Here is a 17,834-nt window from a genome sequence, read left to right on the forward strand (position 1 = left end):
TAGTGTGTTCCTTCTTGGGTCCAACTTCTTTGGGACTCTCTGAGCTTCCTGGACTTCCTGGAAGTCTATTTCCTTTGCCAGACTGGGGAAGTTCTCCTATATTATTTGCTCAAATGAGTTTTCCTCTTGTTGCTGTTCCTCTTCCCCTTTGGGTACCCCTATAATCCGGATGTTGGAATGTTTAAAGATGTCCTGGAGGTTCCTAAGCCTCTCCTCATTTTTTTGAATTCTTGTTTCTTCATTCTTTTCTGTTTGGTCATGTTTTTCTTCTTTTGGTCCATTCCCTTAACTTGAGTCCCAGTTTCCTTTCCAAAACTATTGGTTTCCTGTCCATTTCCCTTCATTTCAATTAGTTTAGCCTTCATTTTTTCATCTAATTTGTGACTTAAATCAACCAGTTCTGTGAGCAGTGTTAATCACCAGTGTTTTGAACTGTGTATCTGATAGGTTGGCTATCTCTTGGTCACTTAGAAGTATTGGCTCTGGGGCTTTGAGCTGTTCTTCTGCTTGAGTCATAATGTTTTGGTCTGCTTGTGCCGTTACTTATGAGGGGTGGAGCCTTAGGTATTCACCAGGGCGGCGCAACCCAGTGGCTGGGTTGTGACACTGTATGTGGAGGCAGGGTCAGAGAGGGGCAATGACGTTTGTTCTGCTCTCTCTTGAATTTTGGTCCCCTCTGCTGTTTCCCCCAAGCAAACCGGGTACCCTGGTACCAGCTCCCAGGTGTGTGGGCCTGTGTACCCTCTAAGACCCTGTGGGTCTCTCCAACAAACTCTGCGTGAGCCTGGGAGCTTCTCCCAGCACCTCAACCCCGAAAGTTTTTCCATTTGGTGCTTTCAGGCTCTAATTCCCGTCGCTGGGGCCCTAGCCTGGGTAGTCTGTCTCACTGCTTGCTTCTTCGCCTGGTTTATCTATGTGCGAATGTGTGACCATGGTCAGCCAGCTGCCCTGTGCCCTCACTGGGTCTGCCCATTGCCACCCTGGGCCTGGGATCCGCCAACCTCCGCCTGCACATCTGGGCCTGTTCATTGAAATTTCCTGCCCGACCAGCTCCGCTGCTGACTCCGCCCCTCTTACTGGTCTGGCTGAACGGTTCTTATTGTTGTCAGACTTCCGTACAGTTCAGTTTTCTGGGTTTTGGTTGCGTTTTTGTTACTAAAACTTTGCTGTCTTTAAACTTAGTTGTGCGAGGAGGCACAGTGTTTCCACCTACGCCTCCATCTTGGCCAGAAGTCCCTTTTTCTTTTCTTAGTGGTAAAAACTCATCTTAAAGATTACAAGGTCTGTATAATAGATATTCAGATCCCAGATCAGAAACCAAAAGGCCAGTGGCTGAACCTGGCCCGTTAATTTACCATATTTCATCAGTTCTAGGATGCACATATTCTCACATTTCAGCATCTGGGTACCTGAGAAGCATCTTACAGTCACAGTTGGTGGTAGTTAGTGGTGTTGAAGATACTGAAGCATTTTACACTTGATGGTGAAATGAAGATAATGTTTACCTTGTTTTCTGTTTTTTTTAAAGTTACAACTCAGACGTATATGAAGGAAATTCTGATCAACTGACAACTTCTTAATGTGAGATATTTCCAGTCTTTATTCAGTGGTAGATTAATGGATTTAATTATATAAAATTTCAAAATCATGTTTATCAGTGGTTTTTACTTCCTTTTAAATTTTAAAATTAATTTTTATTTTTTAAATACAATAAACTTAGAGCTTGTATAAAAGCAGAGAAACCAGCGTAAGGAGCCCAGATTTAACAAACATCAGAACGTGGCCCGTCCTGCTTTTATGCCCCGTTTGCCCCTGCTCTTCGCCCTCCCACCCCACCCTGGGGTTATTTTGTGGCAAATCTAAATCATCATGTCGTTTTATCTATATTTATTTCAGTACGTGCCTCTAAAATATATGGGCTGTTTTTTTTGTTTTTTTAAATATTTTATTTATTTACCTTTAGAGGGGAAGGGAAGGAGAGAGGGAGAGAAATATCAATGTATGGTTGCCTCTGCTGAGGACACACGATGTATTGTGTGTCCCCTGCCGGGAACTGGCCTGCAGCCCAGGCATGTGCCCTGACTGGGAATCGAACCGTGATCCTCTGGTTCGCAGGCCTGTGCTCAATCCACTGAGCTACACCAGCCAGGGTGGGCTGTTTTTTTAAACAAAGCTAAATTCTGTTGTCATACAATAATAGTAATTATCAAGTGATAATTATTAATGGTAATTCTATAATATCATCAAATATCTACTTAGTGTTAAACATAACTTAGATAAAAATTAATAGCCTATTTTGGTGTAGTTCAGTGTACTGAGTGTGGGCCTGCAAAAGCAAAGGGTTTCGGGTTTGGTTCCCAGTCAGGGCACATGCTCAGGTTGCAGGTCAGGTCCCTAGTAGGGGGCGTGCAAGAGGCAACTACATGCTGTCGTTTCTCTTTCTCTGTCCTTCCCTTCCCCTTTCTCTAAAAATAAATAAATAAATACTTAGGGGGAAAGGTGTTTAAAATGGTAAATTAAAAAAATTAATATCCTAGAAAACTTCTCTTAAGACATATCAAACTTAGCCCTGGCTGATGTAGCTCAGTGGATTGAGCACAGGCCTGAGAACCAAAGGATCGAGGTTCGATTCCCAGTCAGGCCACGTGCCTGGGTCGCAGGCCAGTTCCCAATACAGGGGACGCACGAGAGGCAGTCATACAGTGATATTTCTCTCCCTCTCTTCTTCCCTTCCCCTATAGACATAAATAAATAAAATCTTTTTAAAAAGACATATCAAACTTTAAAGAAAATATAATCTTATCTTTTTTTCAAACATTTTAGTTATTTATTTTTAGAGAGAAGGGAAGAAGAGGAGAAAGAGAAACATTGATGTGTGAGAGACAACATCACTCAGTTGCCTGTCACTCATCCCCAATGGGGACCTAGCCTGCAGCCCAGGCCTGTGCCCTGTGTGGAATAAAACCAGCTACCTTTCGGTTCACAGGCTGGTACTCAATCCACTAAGCCACATGAATCAGGATTAGTCTTACTATCCTTTAATAACTGATGTTAGTATTTTGGCACATCATATCTTCTAGTTACACAGACACATATGTATTAGTTATACCCATTTTCCCATGATAGGAAGTATTCTATGTATTGATAAATAGGATACGTGATATTTCATAAAACGAATATAGATCATAATTTACATATGAACATTTTATTTTTGCTATTGTAGTTATAGTGCAACAAATTATCCTTGTACTAACTCTATACCTTAAATCTCACATCATTTCTTCTTTTTTTTTTTTTTAAAGATTTTATTTATTTATCTTCAGAGAGGGAGGAGAGAGGGAGAGAAATATCGATGTATGGTTGCCTTTCATGTGTCCCTTGCTGGGAGTTGGCCTGCAGGGAACCAGCCTGCAACCCAGGCATGTGCCCTGGATGGGAATCGAACCGCGATCCTCTGGTTCGCAGGCCCACGCTCAATCCACTGAGCTACACCAGCCAGGGCACATCATTTCTTCTAATATTTTGAGGATGTCAGATTTGGGGGTTAAAGTACATGGACATTTTCAAGGCCTTGGTACAGATTTCTAACTGCTTGCCAGAACAACTTCCAAGTGATAACTTCTACCATGATTTTTCAGGCTCTGTCTTTTACCAGAATAAAACTGTCCATTCTCTCACACTTTAGAGAATCTAAAAAATTCACAAATACATCTAATAAAAGGAAAACACCTTCAAAGTATAAAAACAAATCCCTCTTACTTGAATTTCTTTTAGATTTTTTGGATTACAAATGTGGAGCTTCCAGTACATTAAACTTTTTAGAGTAGAAAGAATAATGCATTCACAGTCCTTAGTGGTTAATTAACTATAGCAAACACAGCGCTAGTGATAATGCAGATGTTTTAGTCGACTCGGTGCTCTTTTGGAATGAATGAGTGTCGGTGTGGCTCCTTCGTGCTGGAGAGTAGGTGACTGGCGAGGAAGGTGTGTGGTGATGGTTTCCAGCTTCGGGTTTCTAGCCTCTGGTTCGAGCTTAGAAGTACTGATGGGAACTTAAGGAGAACTAGAGACTATTTAGAGTCTCGTGTTGCTGAGAAGACGTACAAGCTAACTTCCTGGAGTGTCTTGTTAACAATGGCTCGCATTCAAAATCTTGTAGGCCTCATTAGTAAAGGAGCTGAGAAACCGATACACGGTCAAACCTCGGTTCTCAAATGTCTGCCATCTCGAACAATTCAGTTCTCAACCAAGTTCACAGAAAAATTGTCTTTGTTGTCAAACAACACTCTGGTTCTCAACCTGGCATTCCTTTCATGCTGACACCTGTGTGATCAGTCACGAGTCTCTCAGGCAACAAACAAGAGACAGAATGAACGAGGTGAGTATGATTCGGTTTTCGAAGAAATTGTTTCTCAAACAGCCTTCTGGAATGAATTTTGATTGAGAACCGAGGTTCCACTGTGTTTACCTTTCACCGGAGTTTCTGATCACTAAGCCCAGGTGGGTCTTTCTCTCTGTAGCTTCTGTCTTGGGGAGCGTAGCTAGAAGGTTATTGAGCTGGCTCTCTTCTGACCTTCTCCAAACCAACCCTGGTGCTAACTTGTTATTCATTCAAATTTATAGGTTTGTGGGTTGTTTTTTTTGTACAGTACTTGAAGCTTCACACTTAATGGGGTAACCACAGTACTCATACAAGAAGCCTAAAAAAACCGTTACAAATCTACACATCCCAAGTAAGAGTCGTTAAATACTTTCATAGCCACTGTTTCAGTAGTAACCTCTAATTCCATTTTATCTATCATAAAACTCCAAGCAAAACTATTGTATCAGCCATGTCATTGCAAAACTTGCTTTAACTCACATGCTATGAGCACATAAATTAGGCAAGGTGCGTCAAACTATTTTGTAAGCTGTAACATGTTCCACAGGCATGCGTTAGCATCATTAATGTCTTCTCGTAGGTGTAACTCAGAACTGACAAAGGACAGAAGGAATCCTTCTTTCCGTCACTTGGAAAGTGTTTCCCAACGAGGAGGAACGGACACTGTTTTCATGGTTGCTGGTCGCCCTGCTTTTTTGGTTGTCTAGTACCTGAGCCACAACGTCAATGGCGTGGCATCGTCAGGGTTTTAGTTTAAGAAACACGACCTACTACAGGTGTTTGAAGCACAAAAGTATCTAATACAGAAATTAAGGTCTTACACACTCCTGGGAAGAGCTGCAGTGCAGGCAGTGGTCCAGGCCTCCGGAGCCCCAGCCTGTTCGGAGAGCGGCGACCACTGCCCGAGCTGGGGCGACGGCGAATCAGGAGACTGAGTTTAAGAACGCACTGCTAGGGCTGTGATGCTAGGGTCAGGGCACTGCCACCACAGTCGCCTAGACGTGAAGAATGGGCACAGGAGGAGTCTGGCCCCCAAGGGCAGCTGCCACGAAGCCAAACTCTGGGATGGGCTTCTTCATGATATCACTTGCTAACAGAGAACAACCAAAGTGGCAGGAACGTGGCTGTGCCTCGTTTCTCTGCCTTTTAAGAGCTTGTGCGATGCTGAATCGGTTCCCAGAACCCTAGGTGCACAGTGTTTTAAGACAGGTAGTTTGTAGCGCTCTGGACTCTGGTTCTGAAGGGACGTCAGAAGGCACAGTGGCAGTGGCTGCCAAGTGCTCTCCAAGCACCTCTGTCTCACGGTGTCATCACATGTCAGAGTTGTTTCCCGGTTGGCAGTTCATTTACTTCTCACTTTTCATGAATTCAAAGTAGAATAAAAGTTACCCCTCTAAAATCGCTGTCACCTTGCATTCTGACATGTCTTCCTGAGTGAAGGAAGAAGTGGTCCGGAGAGAGATCTGACGTGCCAGGAAGTCCACCCAACTCACAGCCTTCCTCTCGCCCTGTCCGGAATCTGGTGGTGCCGGTGGGAGCGTGCCGCCCGTCCACGCGTGCATCACCAGCCCTCTGCGCCCAAGTTGGTGTGCTGGCCCGAAGGCCAGTGGGGGAAAGGGCGACTCCCCACTAGCTGAATTTTCTTGGTTGCTCCTATTTGAAACACAAGATTAAGCGGGTACCCTAGGAAAAAAACGTGCCATTCTGTTGATAGTGTTACTGGTAATTTAAAAATTCTGGTTCCTTTAAAGATCCTCATGCATGTTTTTAAAATGATGGCTTCTCAGATTGCCCTCTGTTTTTAAGTTCTTTACATTTTAGCCCATATATGTACATATGGCATCATTTTAATTATACATAAAACCAGAAATAGTTCACAGAGCTCCTGGACCCTTTGCTCAGATTCTCTAGTTGCTGACATTTCTGAACCATTTGAGAGTAACTTGCAGGAATGATTTCTTACCATGTCTCAGCGTTTATTTTCTAAGTACAAGGACCTACATACTACATCATAACCATCATGTTTAAATGGCCTATGACACTTTTTTCCTGGTTAAAAATGTACAGGGAGATCTTATTTTAATGCAAATAGCTATTACAGAACCTGGATTATGTATGTGAAATAGTTTTCATTTCTGTCATTCATCAAGTATTTGGCAAATGCCTACAATGTGACTGGAACAGTTTTGTGCACTGGGCAACGAACAAGATAAGGTGTGCACCCTTGTTCACTTATTCTCTAAAGGGGGAGACAGACAGGAGTTACTAGATGCTGGTAAATTTATGCTGAGAATTAAAATGAAGCGATGAGACAGTAGGAATGCCCGGAGGCTGCATGAGGAGGGTGGGCAGGAAAGGTCCCTGTGAACTCAGTTCTGAATACAGGAAGGAGCCAGCCACGGACGGATCATGGTAAGACACAGTAATTTGGGGTGCTTCATGTTTCCTTCAAGGTCTTTATTTTCAGTGACCTCACACAATAATTAAGGATCTATAAGCCAACACATTTGCATAAAAATAGCTACCAGTGAATCCTTGTGTACAGTGTGTTATTTTGTAGTAAAAAACACCTATTCGTTTCTCTGAATAAATTCAAACTTTATGTCTAGGTTTCCTAGGATTGCATAGTGATACTTCCAACTCATATATATATATATATATATATATATCAGACTGATAGCTCTTACGGCGTTCTTTTGTGGTGCTCATGCCTGTGGCTTGTGGAACCATTTCTTTTCCCATGAATGTGTTTCTCATGGCATGTTTTTATTTTTTGTTTGTGTTTTTTTAATGTGCATTCTCTTTTGCATGTTTTAGGCAACAGCGGCAGCAGCAGCAGCAGCAGCAGGACCCGCCAGGACAGCCTTCACACCCATCTGAAACACGGAGCACAAGTTCAGGAGCCCTGGGCAGTGATCCAGGTACACCTGTGACCATGAGTCACAGTTGTCTCCTACTGCACACACTCTTTGACCCACAGGCTCTGTGTGATTGTGGCTTTTCAGGCTGTTTTCTTCTCCTTTAATTGCATTGAAACCTTGAATGAACTTGTTTAAATTTCCCTAGATTGGGGAGCTGGCAGACTAGAGCACCCCAGAAAGGTTTTGCTGTAAAGTTACTAATGATACATGCAGCTCCACAAGTAATTGGTACATTCTCTGAAAGTTCCTCAGAGATAATGGATATTACCAGGTAGAAAATAAATGCATTTTACCCCCTGGAAAACGAAAACGACCTAAGTGTAGTCTAAATAAGAACAGGAAGTCTAGAGTTACATATTGGGCATTGGTAATAATACCATTTGGAGCCTTACATAGTAAGTGTTAAACTTTCGCCAGTTATTGGTAGTAGAAGTTGAGTGGAAAACCATTTATGACAAAAGACTTCTAAGCGGACTGTGTAAAGAACTCTCAACACTGAGATGAGAAAAAACAAAAATGGGCAAAGGATTTGAACAGACACTTCACCAAATAAAATATATGGGTGACAAATAAGCACATGAAAATACACTCAACATCACTCATCATTAGGGAAATACGAATAAAAACTACAATGAGATACCATTACACCTGTGAGAATGGTTTAATAAGAAGATAAAGTTGAAGCCCTGGCTAGTGTAGCTCAGTGGATTGAGCACGGGCCTGTGAAGCAAAGGGTCGCCGGTTCAATTCCCAATCAGGGCACATGCCTGGGTTGCAGGCCAGGTCCCCAGTAGGGGACACATGAGAGGCAACCACACACTGATGTTTCTCTCCCACTCTTTCTCCTTCCCTTCCCCTCTCTCTAAAAATAAAGAAATAATTTTTTTTTAAAGAAGATAAAGTTGACGCTAGTCGACAACGCTGACTAGCGTCAGAGCAGCTGGGACTCTTATACATTGTTGGTATAAAATGGCATAGGACCTTCGGAACACAGTTTAGTGTTGATAAACTTCCACTAAACCATGTGATCCACTAGTCCCACCCCTAGGTGTACACTCAAGAGAAAACCGAGGCTCACAAAAATCTTGGCCTGTGAATGCTTACAGTAGTGTCATTCATAATTGCCTCAAACTGGGACCTGCCTAAGTGTTGTCCTTCAGCTGGGAAATGGCTGCACATTTCGTGGTACTTCAAACAGTGGACTGCATTAGCAATGACAAAGAAGCCTGTTCTGTGTAGCCAAAAGGGACCACCTAGTAAGATGGGAACTTTTACATAATCACCACTAGTCCAGCCAAACCGGGCTAGGTAAATAAACTGACTCTACCACCACCTCAGCTGACACAGGTGGGAGCCTCAACTTGTATCCCTGACTAGCCGTCAGGAGACCCTCCCCCACCCCCCATCCCCTAGCCAAGCTGGGGTCAGGGGAAGCCAAGTGAGGAGCGGCACTGTTTCCTCCAGGAGACAACAGGCTGCCTTTGCCCAGCTGTTAGTGGTCGCAGGGAGCCTGGACTTGCATCCGCAATAAAGCGGCATCCCTCTACCTTCCTGCCCGGGTGGTGTCAGGGGTGACTTAGTGGAGGTTCAGGACTGTCACCAGTCTGCGGCAGTAACGAGGCCACCCCAACGGTGTTGGTGGCAGTAACAGTAACAAGGCATTCCTGCCTCCCAGCAAGGCAGGTGCCCGCGGAGGGCAGTGGGAAGCCAGAGCCTCCGCCTGTGCTCAGCAGCCATGATCACACATGCGCCCCTCCCCCAAAGTCTGGCAGCGACAAGGGGGCACTCCTCCCTGACTAGCGCTGTGTCGGAGGAGGCCAGCAAAAAGCAAAAATTTGGGTAAGATCCACAGTATTGTAATATCCAGATGTCCCAGATTCCATCAAAAATGACGTCCTTCCAAGAAGCGGGAAAACTTCAACCTGAAGAACAAAGACAGTTAATAGACACCATCACCAAGGTGGCACTGATGTTAGAATTTTCCAACATGGATTTTTAAAGCAGCTGTTTTGCAAATGCTACCGTGAGCAATTACAAGCATGCCTGAGACAAGTGAAAAATAGGAAGCCTTAGGGAAGAAATAGAAGCTGTAAAGAAGAACCAAATGGAACTTTTAGAACTGAAAAATAACTGACTGAAATTTTAAACTCAGTGGATGGACCCTACACGCAAATGGAAGGGCAGGAAAGAATCGGCTAACCTGAAAAACGGAACAGTAGAAATCACCCATTCTGAGCAGTTATACTGGAAAAATAATTAACACACTTAGTTAGAGACCTGTGGGACTATAATAAAAGATCAAACATTTGTTCCATGGGAATCTAAGAAGGAGCCAAGAAAAAGGGGGTGGGCTATAAAATGTTTAAAGAAATAATGACCGAAAATTCTCCACATTTGGGAGAAGATAGAAACATACACATTCAAGATTAGTGGACCTCAAACAGGCAAAACCCAGAGAAATCCACACCAGGACACAGATAATGTAATTTCTGGAAACAGGAGACAAAGGAACATCTTGAAACCAGCTAGAAATACCTTAATGTACAGCAGTTTACATGACAGCAGATTTCTCGTCTGAAATCTTGGAGGTCAGAGGAAATGGCAACATTTTTCAGGTGCTGAAAGAACTCTCAATCCAGATTTCTCTGTCTGGTGACAGTTTCCTTTAGGAATGAAAGGGAAGTTAGAGAATTTGTCACAGCAGACTTGCCCTAAAATAATGGCTAAAGGAAGTTCTCTAAACAAATGATTAACAAAGTAATCTTGGAACTTCAGGAAGGAAAGAAAAACACTAGAAAATAAAAACATGGGTAAACACAATAGACTTGAGTTTTCTAAATTATGTTTGATGATTAAAGCAAGAATCATAACATTTATTTGGTTTCTAGTGTGTACAGAGGAAATATTTAAGGCAATTGTAAATTGAGGAGAGTAAAGCAATATAAAGGGAGGTCAGGTGTCTGCATTTTGTTTGAACTGGTACAACCAGTATGGAAAATAATTTGGTAGTTTCTTCACAAATTGAATGTACACTAATCACACAACCCAACAGTTACACTCCTGGGATTTATCCCAGAGACATGAAAACCCTATAGGGGTGAGTGGTTAAATGAACTGGTACATCTACACTGTGGACTGCTCCTCGGGATTAAAAAGAAACCAGCTGTGGGCACCGTCCTTGGAGTATGGCTGTGCCCTTCTCTCGGGCTCATACTTTTTAAAAAAACACTGGAAGTCTCTGTAAGACTTGCAACAGGGGAGCAGCACATCCCAGACTGACCCCCTGAACCTGCCTCCAAGGCCCCTTTTCTCTGACTTATCGTTGAGCCAAAGCAGCCCTGCCTGGGCTTGGTCCAGTTGAGTCTATCCTAAGCCCGCCCTTTGTTTTACCATCCCCAGCTTTTACTTTTTTGAAGTTTTATTTATTTATTTTTAGAGGAGGGTAAGGGAGGGGAAAAGAGGAAGAGAAACATCCATTTGTTGCCCCTGGTACACTCCCAACCAGAAACCTGGCCTGCAACCCAGGCATGCGCCTGACCGGGAATCAAACCGCAACTCCTCCGTTTGCTGGACGATGGCATCAAAAGAGTCACACCAGTCAGGGTTCACCACCCCCAGCTTTAATAAATATACTGTCAAAATAGAAATAAAAGGTAAATTTTTAAAAAGAGAAACCAACTGTTAATACAAGCAACAACTTGGATGACTCTCAAGGGCATTAGGCCGAGTGCAAACAAACCAGCCTCCAAAGGTCAGACACTATGTGGTTCTGTTTGTGCGACAGTCTGAAAGTGACAGATTGATGAAGTGGAGAACGACTTAGTGGTTGCCTGCATTTGGGGAAGGTGGCAGGGAGAGAAGCAGGTGTGAATATACAGGGATAGCAGGGGCAGGTGTTTGTGGTTCTGTCACAGTCTGTCTCGGTGGCGGTGGTGGTGGTCACACAGTCCACACTTCAGATCAGATACCGTAGAACTAGGCACGACATTGGCCCAATGTCAACAGCGAGGTTTGGGGGTGAGCTATGCTTATGTCAGATCGGGTGAATCTGAGCTGAAGTGTACCAGGGTTCTGTCTGAACTAGCTTTGCTACTTCTGTGAATAAAGGTTTCGGAGTTTTTCTTAAGTAATGAATTGTTGCACAACAAAGTTGAGTCTTCTTTCCCTTGGCTTAGCTGCACTGTGCTGAGTGAAGGAAGCCTTACTCAAAAGGCTCCACTAGAACTGTATCATCCACTTGTGGTGACAGGCGGGAAGAGGCAAACTAGAGGGCGGGGCGTGTATCTGTGGTTGCCTGGGATTGGGGGTGGGGCTTGGCCACAGAGGGCAGCGCCAGGGACTTTGGGTGGGGGTGGGGGGCAATGTAACAGTTCTGTATCTGGGTGGTGGTGGTGGTGGTTCCATTGTGTGCATTTGTACAAACTTAGCAAACTGTGGAAGAGTGAATTTTACTGTACATAAATTTTTAAAAATCAGAACAGGAAACTAGTCAGAAATAGGTTTTTGAAGAGCTTATCTTTTGATAACTGATGATTTTCTGGAAATGTCTAAGAAATACGTGTGTTTTCTTTCCCAGCAGGTGATACTATGAGTGAAGAAGACATGCTTCAGGCGGCCGTGACCATGTCTTTAGAAACTGTTAGAAATAATTTCATAACAGAAGAAAAAAAATAACTTCTACAAACCTCTAAAATATTCCTCCTTCCCAGCATCATCCTGTGTGACTTCACGCATGGGGCCCATTTTGATCATGTGTCAGAGGACAGTATTCACCGGGGACATGAAACTTAGGTGGTTTGCAAAGAAAAAGATGCGTGAGTGGCAAAATGTGTCCGTGAAAGGACTAAATAATGGTCTTTCAGATACTAGCCAAAGAGGCATTCAGCAATTAAAGAAATTAAAAATAGTTTTTTAAATGTTCCTTTTTTGTTTTTAAGTGTGCAATATCTAACATGTTGAAAATTAGGGCCTTTGGATCTTTTTGCAGACCAGCTAATAAGTTCTTGCCACAGAACTTTTTCCATTCATTTTGTTTCCTCTTCCTCCCTGCTGTGTAGGTGCTTTGGCTCCCCTTCAGCACCTGCTGCTCACTTCCTGTCTCATTAACTGGAGTAACCTTTCAGGACAGTGGCTGCTCTCTGTGTTGGTGAGAGTTATGCTTCCAGAAGGGAGAGCACCCACCCCCCACCCCCCATGTGTTGTGGGTGTTTTCTCCTGTCATCGTGTCTCCGGTCGCAGTTTATCTGCTGCCTGGTTTTTATTCTTTTTCTACAACTCTTTTAAAAGATGTCTTTCTTAAGCTTTTGCTTGTTAAGGCCTCCAAGATGGGTTCATTATTTCAGGATTCTGGTGCATTCCTAACCTCTGAAATCAGCTCTGCACAAGTATTTAAGAATAAAGGAACATTTTTAAAAAGCACGAGCCCACCCTTCCCCAGATGCTCTGTGATGTCTTCTCGGTTTCAGCAGAGCTTTGCAGCTCTGTGGGAATCCTCTGTCCAGCACCTTCTCAGTTCCCCTTTGCCAGCTGAGAAAAACAGCGTAGTCTGCGAGCAAGTCTCCTGTTGTCAGACAGCATTTAGTACCCACCGTGAATGTATAAGAGACAAAACTCGGCCTTCAGTATTAGTAGCAGATTGATTTTATTTTTTTTCTCTTGTGACTGGAGCTCTCCGTTCTGTTTACAGCTGAGTTCCAGAGTGTAGATGTCTGCCTCTGCTGTCTGTCTTCTCATAGGAATAGCTTGCCAGAGATGAGGATCTGGAACGTGAAAAAGGTTACTAACAAAAACATGTTTAAATGTGTACTGTGACTTAACACTTGCATCATGTTTAAAATAGCATAAGAATGCTAGAAGTCGCAAAGTACTCAATGGGTCTGTGGATGAGAAAGTCTTTAATTTTGATAAACAGTCTTTAATTAGGACGCACAGAGAGTTTCTTGCTAGATCAATGCAATGGTGTGACTTAGGGGAAAATTAACCATGTCTTTCTGAAACGGGCATTTTAGATTCTGTCTTCTACTTCGCATCCCTCATTCTCTATTCCCATTTGAAGCCCTTTTGTATGTTGAACTATTCATAAGCTAAAATTTAGGAAGTCATTTCAGCCAGCAACTTAGAAAATTAAGGGATGGTGTGTGGCAGCACACATTTCATCAGGGAAGTTTTTTTGATTAGGGTTTATTGCTAAGCAAAAAAGATGAGAAAATGCCTTTTGTTTATGATTTTGATACAGCTTTTTCTTGGAGACAGGCTTTTTTTAGTCATTGTTTTGTGCCAAGTGAAGTGTCTTGAGGTTTTCCTTATGTAAAATTAGACAGTTTTACTTTAAAATCTAGTTTTTTTTGATAATTGAAAATGTTTCAGAAGAATTACAAGAATTTAGAATGGCAAGGGATGTAAGAGTTTTATACTGCTCTCAAGATACACAAATAAAAATATGTATTTGGCCTTACTTTTTCCCATAGGAAATTTACATACAACTTTTCATACACTTTAATTGATGAACTATCTAATATAAAAATGAGAAGAGAAATATGTATAAGTTTTAACTTTAGAGTTTATAAACTTCCTATATTGCATACCCTTGTTAAAGCCTTTGAGGAAATGTGGTATGTTGACCTTCATTTGTTAAGGATTTTTTAACAGCAAAGCTGAGCATACACTGGATACATATGAATGTGTTTATTTCATTTGTGTGACATTGTTACATTTGGCAGGCAGTTACAGAATCACTTGTAAACTGCCATCGTGTTTACATTGGCTTAAAGTTAATTGAACATTGCAACACCATTGATTGGCCAGTATGAAAAGATGCCAGTGTTCATAACCGCAATATCAGAACATTTAAAAGCCACACAAAGCTATGGGTCACACAGCAGGAACTGCTATTTATAATAAACCACCTGCAAGAAAGTCCAGAACAATGAAATTTACAATAACTGCCCTGCTAACAACTTTATATTGAGATTTCCATTCTGTTTTACTAATTGGGAACACCTTACTGTTTAACATTTAAACTCTTGGTATCGTTTTCTAATGCATAATTTGTATTACCTGGATAACATACATATAGTGGCAATGCTAGTAAAGTTTATAAGTAAAGTTTAAATAAGCTTTAGAAATGTCACTTTCATATTTTGAGATGTCATAGATTTAATAAGTAGTTTTTTATGTTTTAAAAATTCAGAATAGTTAACTTGTGATCTAAAACCATCAATATACTTTTTACAGTAAGTAACTTATAAACATTTCCGTATTGTACATTGTTTGAAATGGTTGCTGTAGGTAAACTTGATTTCAACTCTAAGATCTTGGCCAAATAATTTACAATTCACAGAATATTTAAGGAGGTGCTTTTTTCCCCTTAAAACTTGATTTTCCTTAAATAAGACTTATTCATGCCAAAGTTAATGAAGAAATAAGCTCAAAACTAGTTGAGAATCATCATGGGCAAAACCGCCACTAGTCTACATTGTTTCAGTGAATATCAAGTTCAATAACGTCAGCCACATGTTTCATGCCTGCCTGCTTAAACAGTGCCATGCTGGTGCCAAGATTCACTCAGTGTCTTCACACTGGCCCACTGAGCCTGTGCAGACTCAAAAAAGAATTGAGTCAGTACATAAGCAAAACATAGTAACAAATATATTCAGTTGGAAAACGTAATGTTTTAAATCCTTAAGACTCAGTGATATATACTGATGACTTCCTGTTAAAAACTTGACCTGATGTAGGAGAGGCTTGTAACCACCGCTCTCAAAGGGGGTGGTTATGTGTGGGCCCTGACGAGCCCAGAGGGCTGTGTGTGTGGTCCTAACCAAGAAAAATCAGATTGGATCAACTGGTCATCTCAGTGGAGTAAAGGAGTTTTCATATTTTTCACATAAAAACTTACTTTTGTTCCTGGCCATTTTATAATCAACATCTTCTGCTAAAGGAGTGAACTGGCTTATATTGTTTTTTAAAGTCTTATACATAAAAATATTTTTGTTCCATTCTGCTTTGATGAATGAGAAGGTTGGCATGGTTAATTCTTGAATTTTGATTTTTAAAAATTTGAATAAAACCTTTACTATTTTAATTTCTTTTCCAAAATGATTTGGAATTTTAAGAATTAATGCTAGTAACATCATTTTTAAATGTACAGTAATTGGCCTGCTAAATTAATAATGTATCAATTTTTTAAGCCTGTGGACTCATAGAAAGGAGTAGGAAGTAATCGTGAAGTATACTTGGAAATTCCTGATCTATTGAGGAAGCACTTCCATTGTTTCTTGCATATTTCAAAGGTAAATGTTTCCAGCATTGTTTTTTTAGATTGAATTTCCCGGGGTGACATTGGCTCACAAAACCATACAGGTTTCAAGTACACAACTCAGCAAAACATCACCTGCACTCTGCACTGTGTGCCTGTCACCCAAAGCACGGCTCCTTTCTGTCCCCATTCGACCCCGCCTTTGCCCACTTCCGCTTCCCACTCCCCCTTCCCCTCTGGCTGACAGAGGCATCGGTCTCTGTGTCTGTGTGTTACGTTTTTGTGTTTGCTTAGTCCTTTCACCTTTCATCCAGCCCCCCAATCCCTCTCCCTCCGACAGCCGTCAGCCCGGTCTGTGTATCCGCCTCTAAAGAGGAAAACGTGCATTTGAATGTGCTTCTCTATTTTCTAAAGCAGTGGGTTACTAGGAATAACTTTAACAATTACTCTTCTGTATAAATACACTATTTGAAATTCAAGTTCAAGAAACACCTGAAATAAAAAGCATTGTCTTTTGGCCGTGCCCCAAGTGCACTGGGACAGTGCCTTTTGCTCAGGGCTCTATTCTGCAGCCCTCCCCGAGTTCTTGGGCTGTAGGGCACGGCAGGCCTTCCCGTCTGGCCCTGAGGAGAGCGGGGCTTCCAAAGCACTGTTGGACACTGAGGATTCTACTGTTGGTGTGGATGTTCGATAAGTTGTATTTTAAATATCAAAGATTATTAAATAAAGATGTTTGCTTTTTTATTTTCGTTTTTGTGGTGGTCATTCACAGCCTTACCATTCAAAGTTTGGGTGGAGGACCAGAAGCATTTGCACCACCTGAGAACTTTTCGTAAGTGCAGCGTTTCAGGCCACACTCCGAGGGACTGTGAACCTGTGTTTTTAACAGAATGCCCAGGGGGCTCGGCTGCAGAGTGAAGTTGGAGAAGCAGGCCAGGGGAGGCCTCTGGTCCCGTGGTTCCTAGCTGGTGCCAAAGGGCCTTCTGCTGCTGGAGCCGCTGGGTTTTCTACGAAGCTAAGAAATGCTTTCACGTTTTCATTTTGAAATTAAATTTTAAATGTTGGCTCTATTTTTCAACCCTAAGGGCCAAAATCACATTAGTAACAATTTTTAAGAGTGCCGGGTTTTCCTTATTTCACCCAACTGGACACCAGAATCCAGCTAGTAATTGGACTCCACCAGGACTGATGGAGGATGATAGAATTCTCCAATTTTATTATGAGGGTTGTATATCCATTTTAGCCTTAGATGATGAGAAAGCCATGCAAAGATGTGGTGCCACCAAACTGTCCCGAGGAAACAGCAAGCGTGATGGCTCTGCAGTGTGGGGGGTGGCTTGTCTCTGACAGAGCAGTCTGAAGAAGCTGGCGCTAGTGAACGAGATGGGGTGTACACAGAATCTTCCCGTGTAAACATGGTTTGATTAATATGGAATATGTATTTTATTACACCAGACACTCTAGCATCACCTCCTAGAATATTCTCAAGCCTTTTAAAAAATTGTTAAGGCTTTTTAACTGCATCCTCTACCAAAGAGCATGCCAGGTCCACCTCAAGTAGCCCAAAACACTGGCTGGATGTTTGACACTAAAGATACCTAACCCATATCCGGTCAAGATTTTAGTCTGGACTCCTCCTGCCTAGTTGTGCATTTTGTGTTTCCTGTTAATTCTCTGCAGTTACTTCCATCACCATCAGACAACCACAGTTCAGTTTTGAAACCTTGGTAGCATTTTGGTTAATCCACATCATCAACTGTAGTGATTAACATCTGCCTTTCTCAGCCACTCCTACTCCATAGCACCTGGACACTCGGACAATAACAGCTGTTCACTCTGCCCTCAGCCTCTGTGTGTCTGAGTCGAGCCTTTCCAAAGCTGTTCAGCCCCCTCACTCCAAGTACCTTCAAGTGGACCTTCATTCCTGTCACGTGCCATTACAGGGAATAACGTGTGTAAACATTGATAGGGATGATGCCACATCATCATTTGCTGAAATGATTGTGTGCCTAGACAACCCAAGGAAATGAACTGAAGTGCTGTTGAACTAATGAGGGAGGTCATTTTACAAACAAGAAACTGGTGCACAGAGAAGTAGCCTACTCAAGGTCATGCTCACAGGTGAACGACAGGCAGTCAGCCCCACAGTCTGCACATCTAACCCATGGGCAAATGTGTAATAAACACTCCCAGAACGAGATGCAAGTGTTCTTTTAAAATCATTTCAATTTCAGGGAGGCCTGTGGCCTGGTGCCATCAGATTCCAACTCCTGGA

General features: G+C 42.3%; 1 protein-coding gene across 4 annotated transcripts in view; it reads left to right on the forward strand.

Moving 5' to 3' along the window:
* ATXN3 (ataxin 3) overlaps window positions 1-13,182 on the forward strand; it is a 34,103-nt gene extending 20,921 nt beyond the window's left edge. For all 4 annotated transcript variants that reach the window (XM_037031165.1, XM_037031166.1, XM_037031167.1 and 1 more), the window contains 2 exons: window positions 7,199-7,302; window positions 11,882-13,182. In XM_037031165.1, the coding sequence (XP_036887060.1) occupies window positions 7,199-7,302; window positions 11,882-11,976 (199 nt within the window). In that variant the 3' untranslated portion in view covers window positions 11,977-13,182. The remainder of the gene's footprint in view (window positions 1-7,198; window positions 7,303-11,881) is intronic.
* Window positions 13,183-17,834: the final 4,652 nt, after the last annotated feature.

The sequence above is a fragment of the Sturnira hondurensis genome, unplaced genomic scaffold (genome assembly GCF_014824575.4).
Source record: "Sturnira hondurensis isolate 20B ecotype Veracruz unplaced genomic scaffold, ASM1482457v3 Scaffold0021143, whole genome shotgun sequence".
NCBI classification, from domain to species: domain Eukaryota; kingdom Metazoa; phylum Chordata; class Mammalia; order Chiroptera; family Phyllostomidae; genus Sturnira; species Sturnira hondurensis.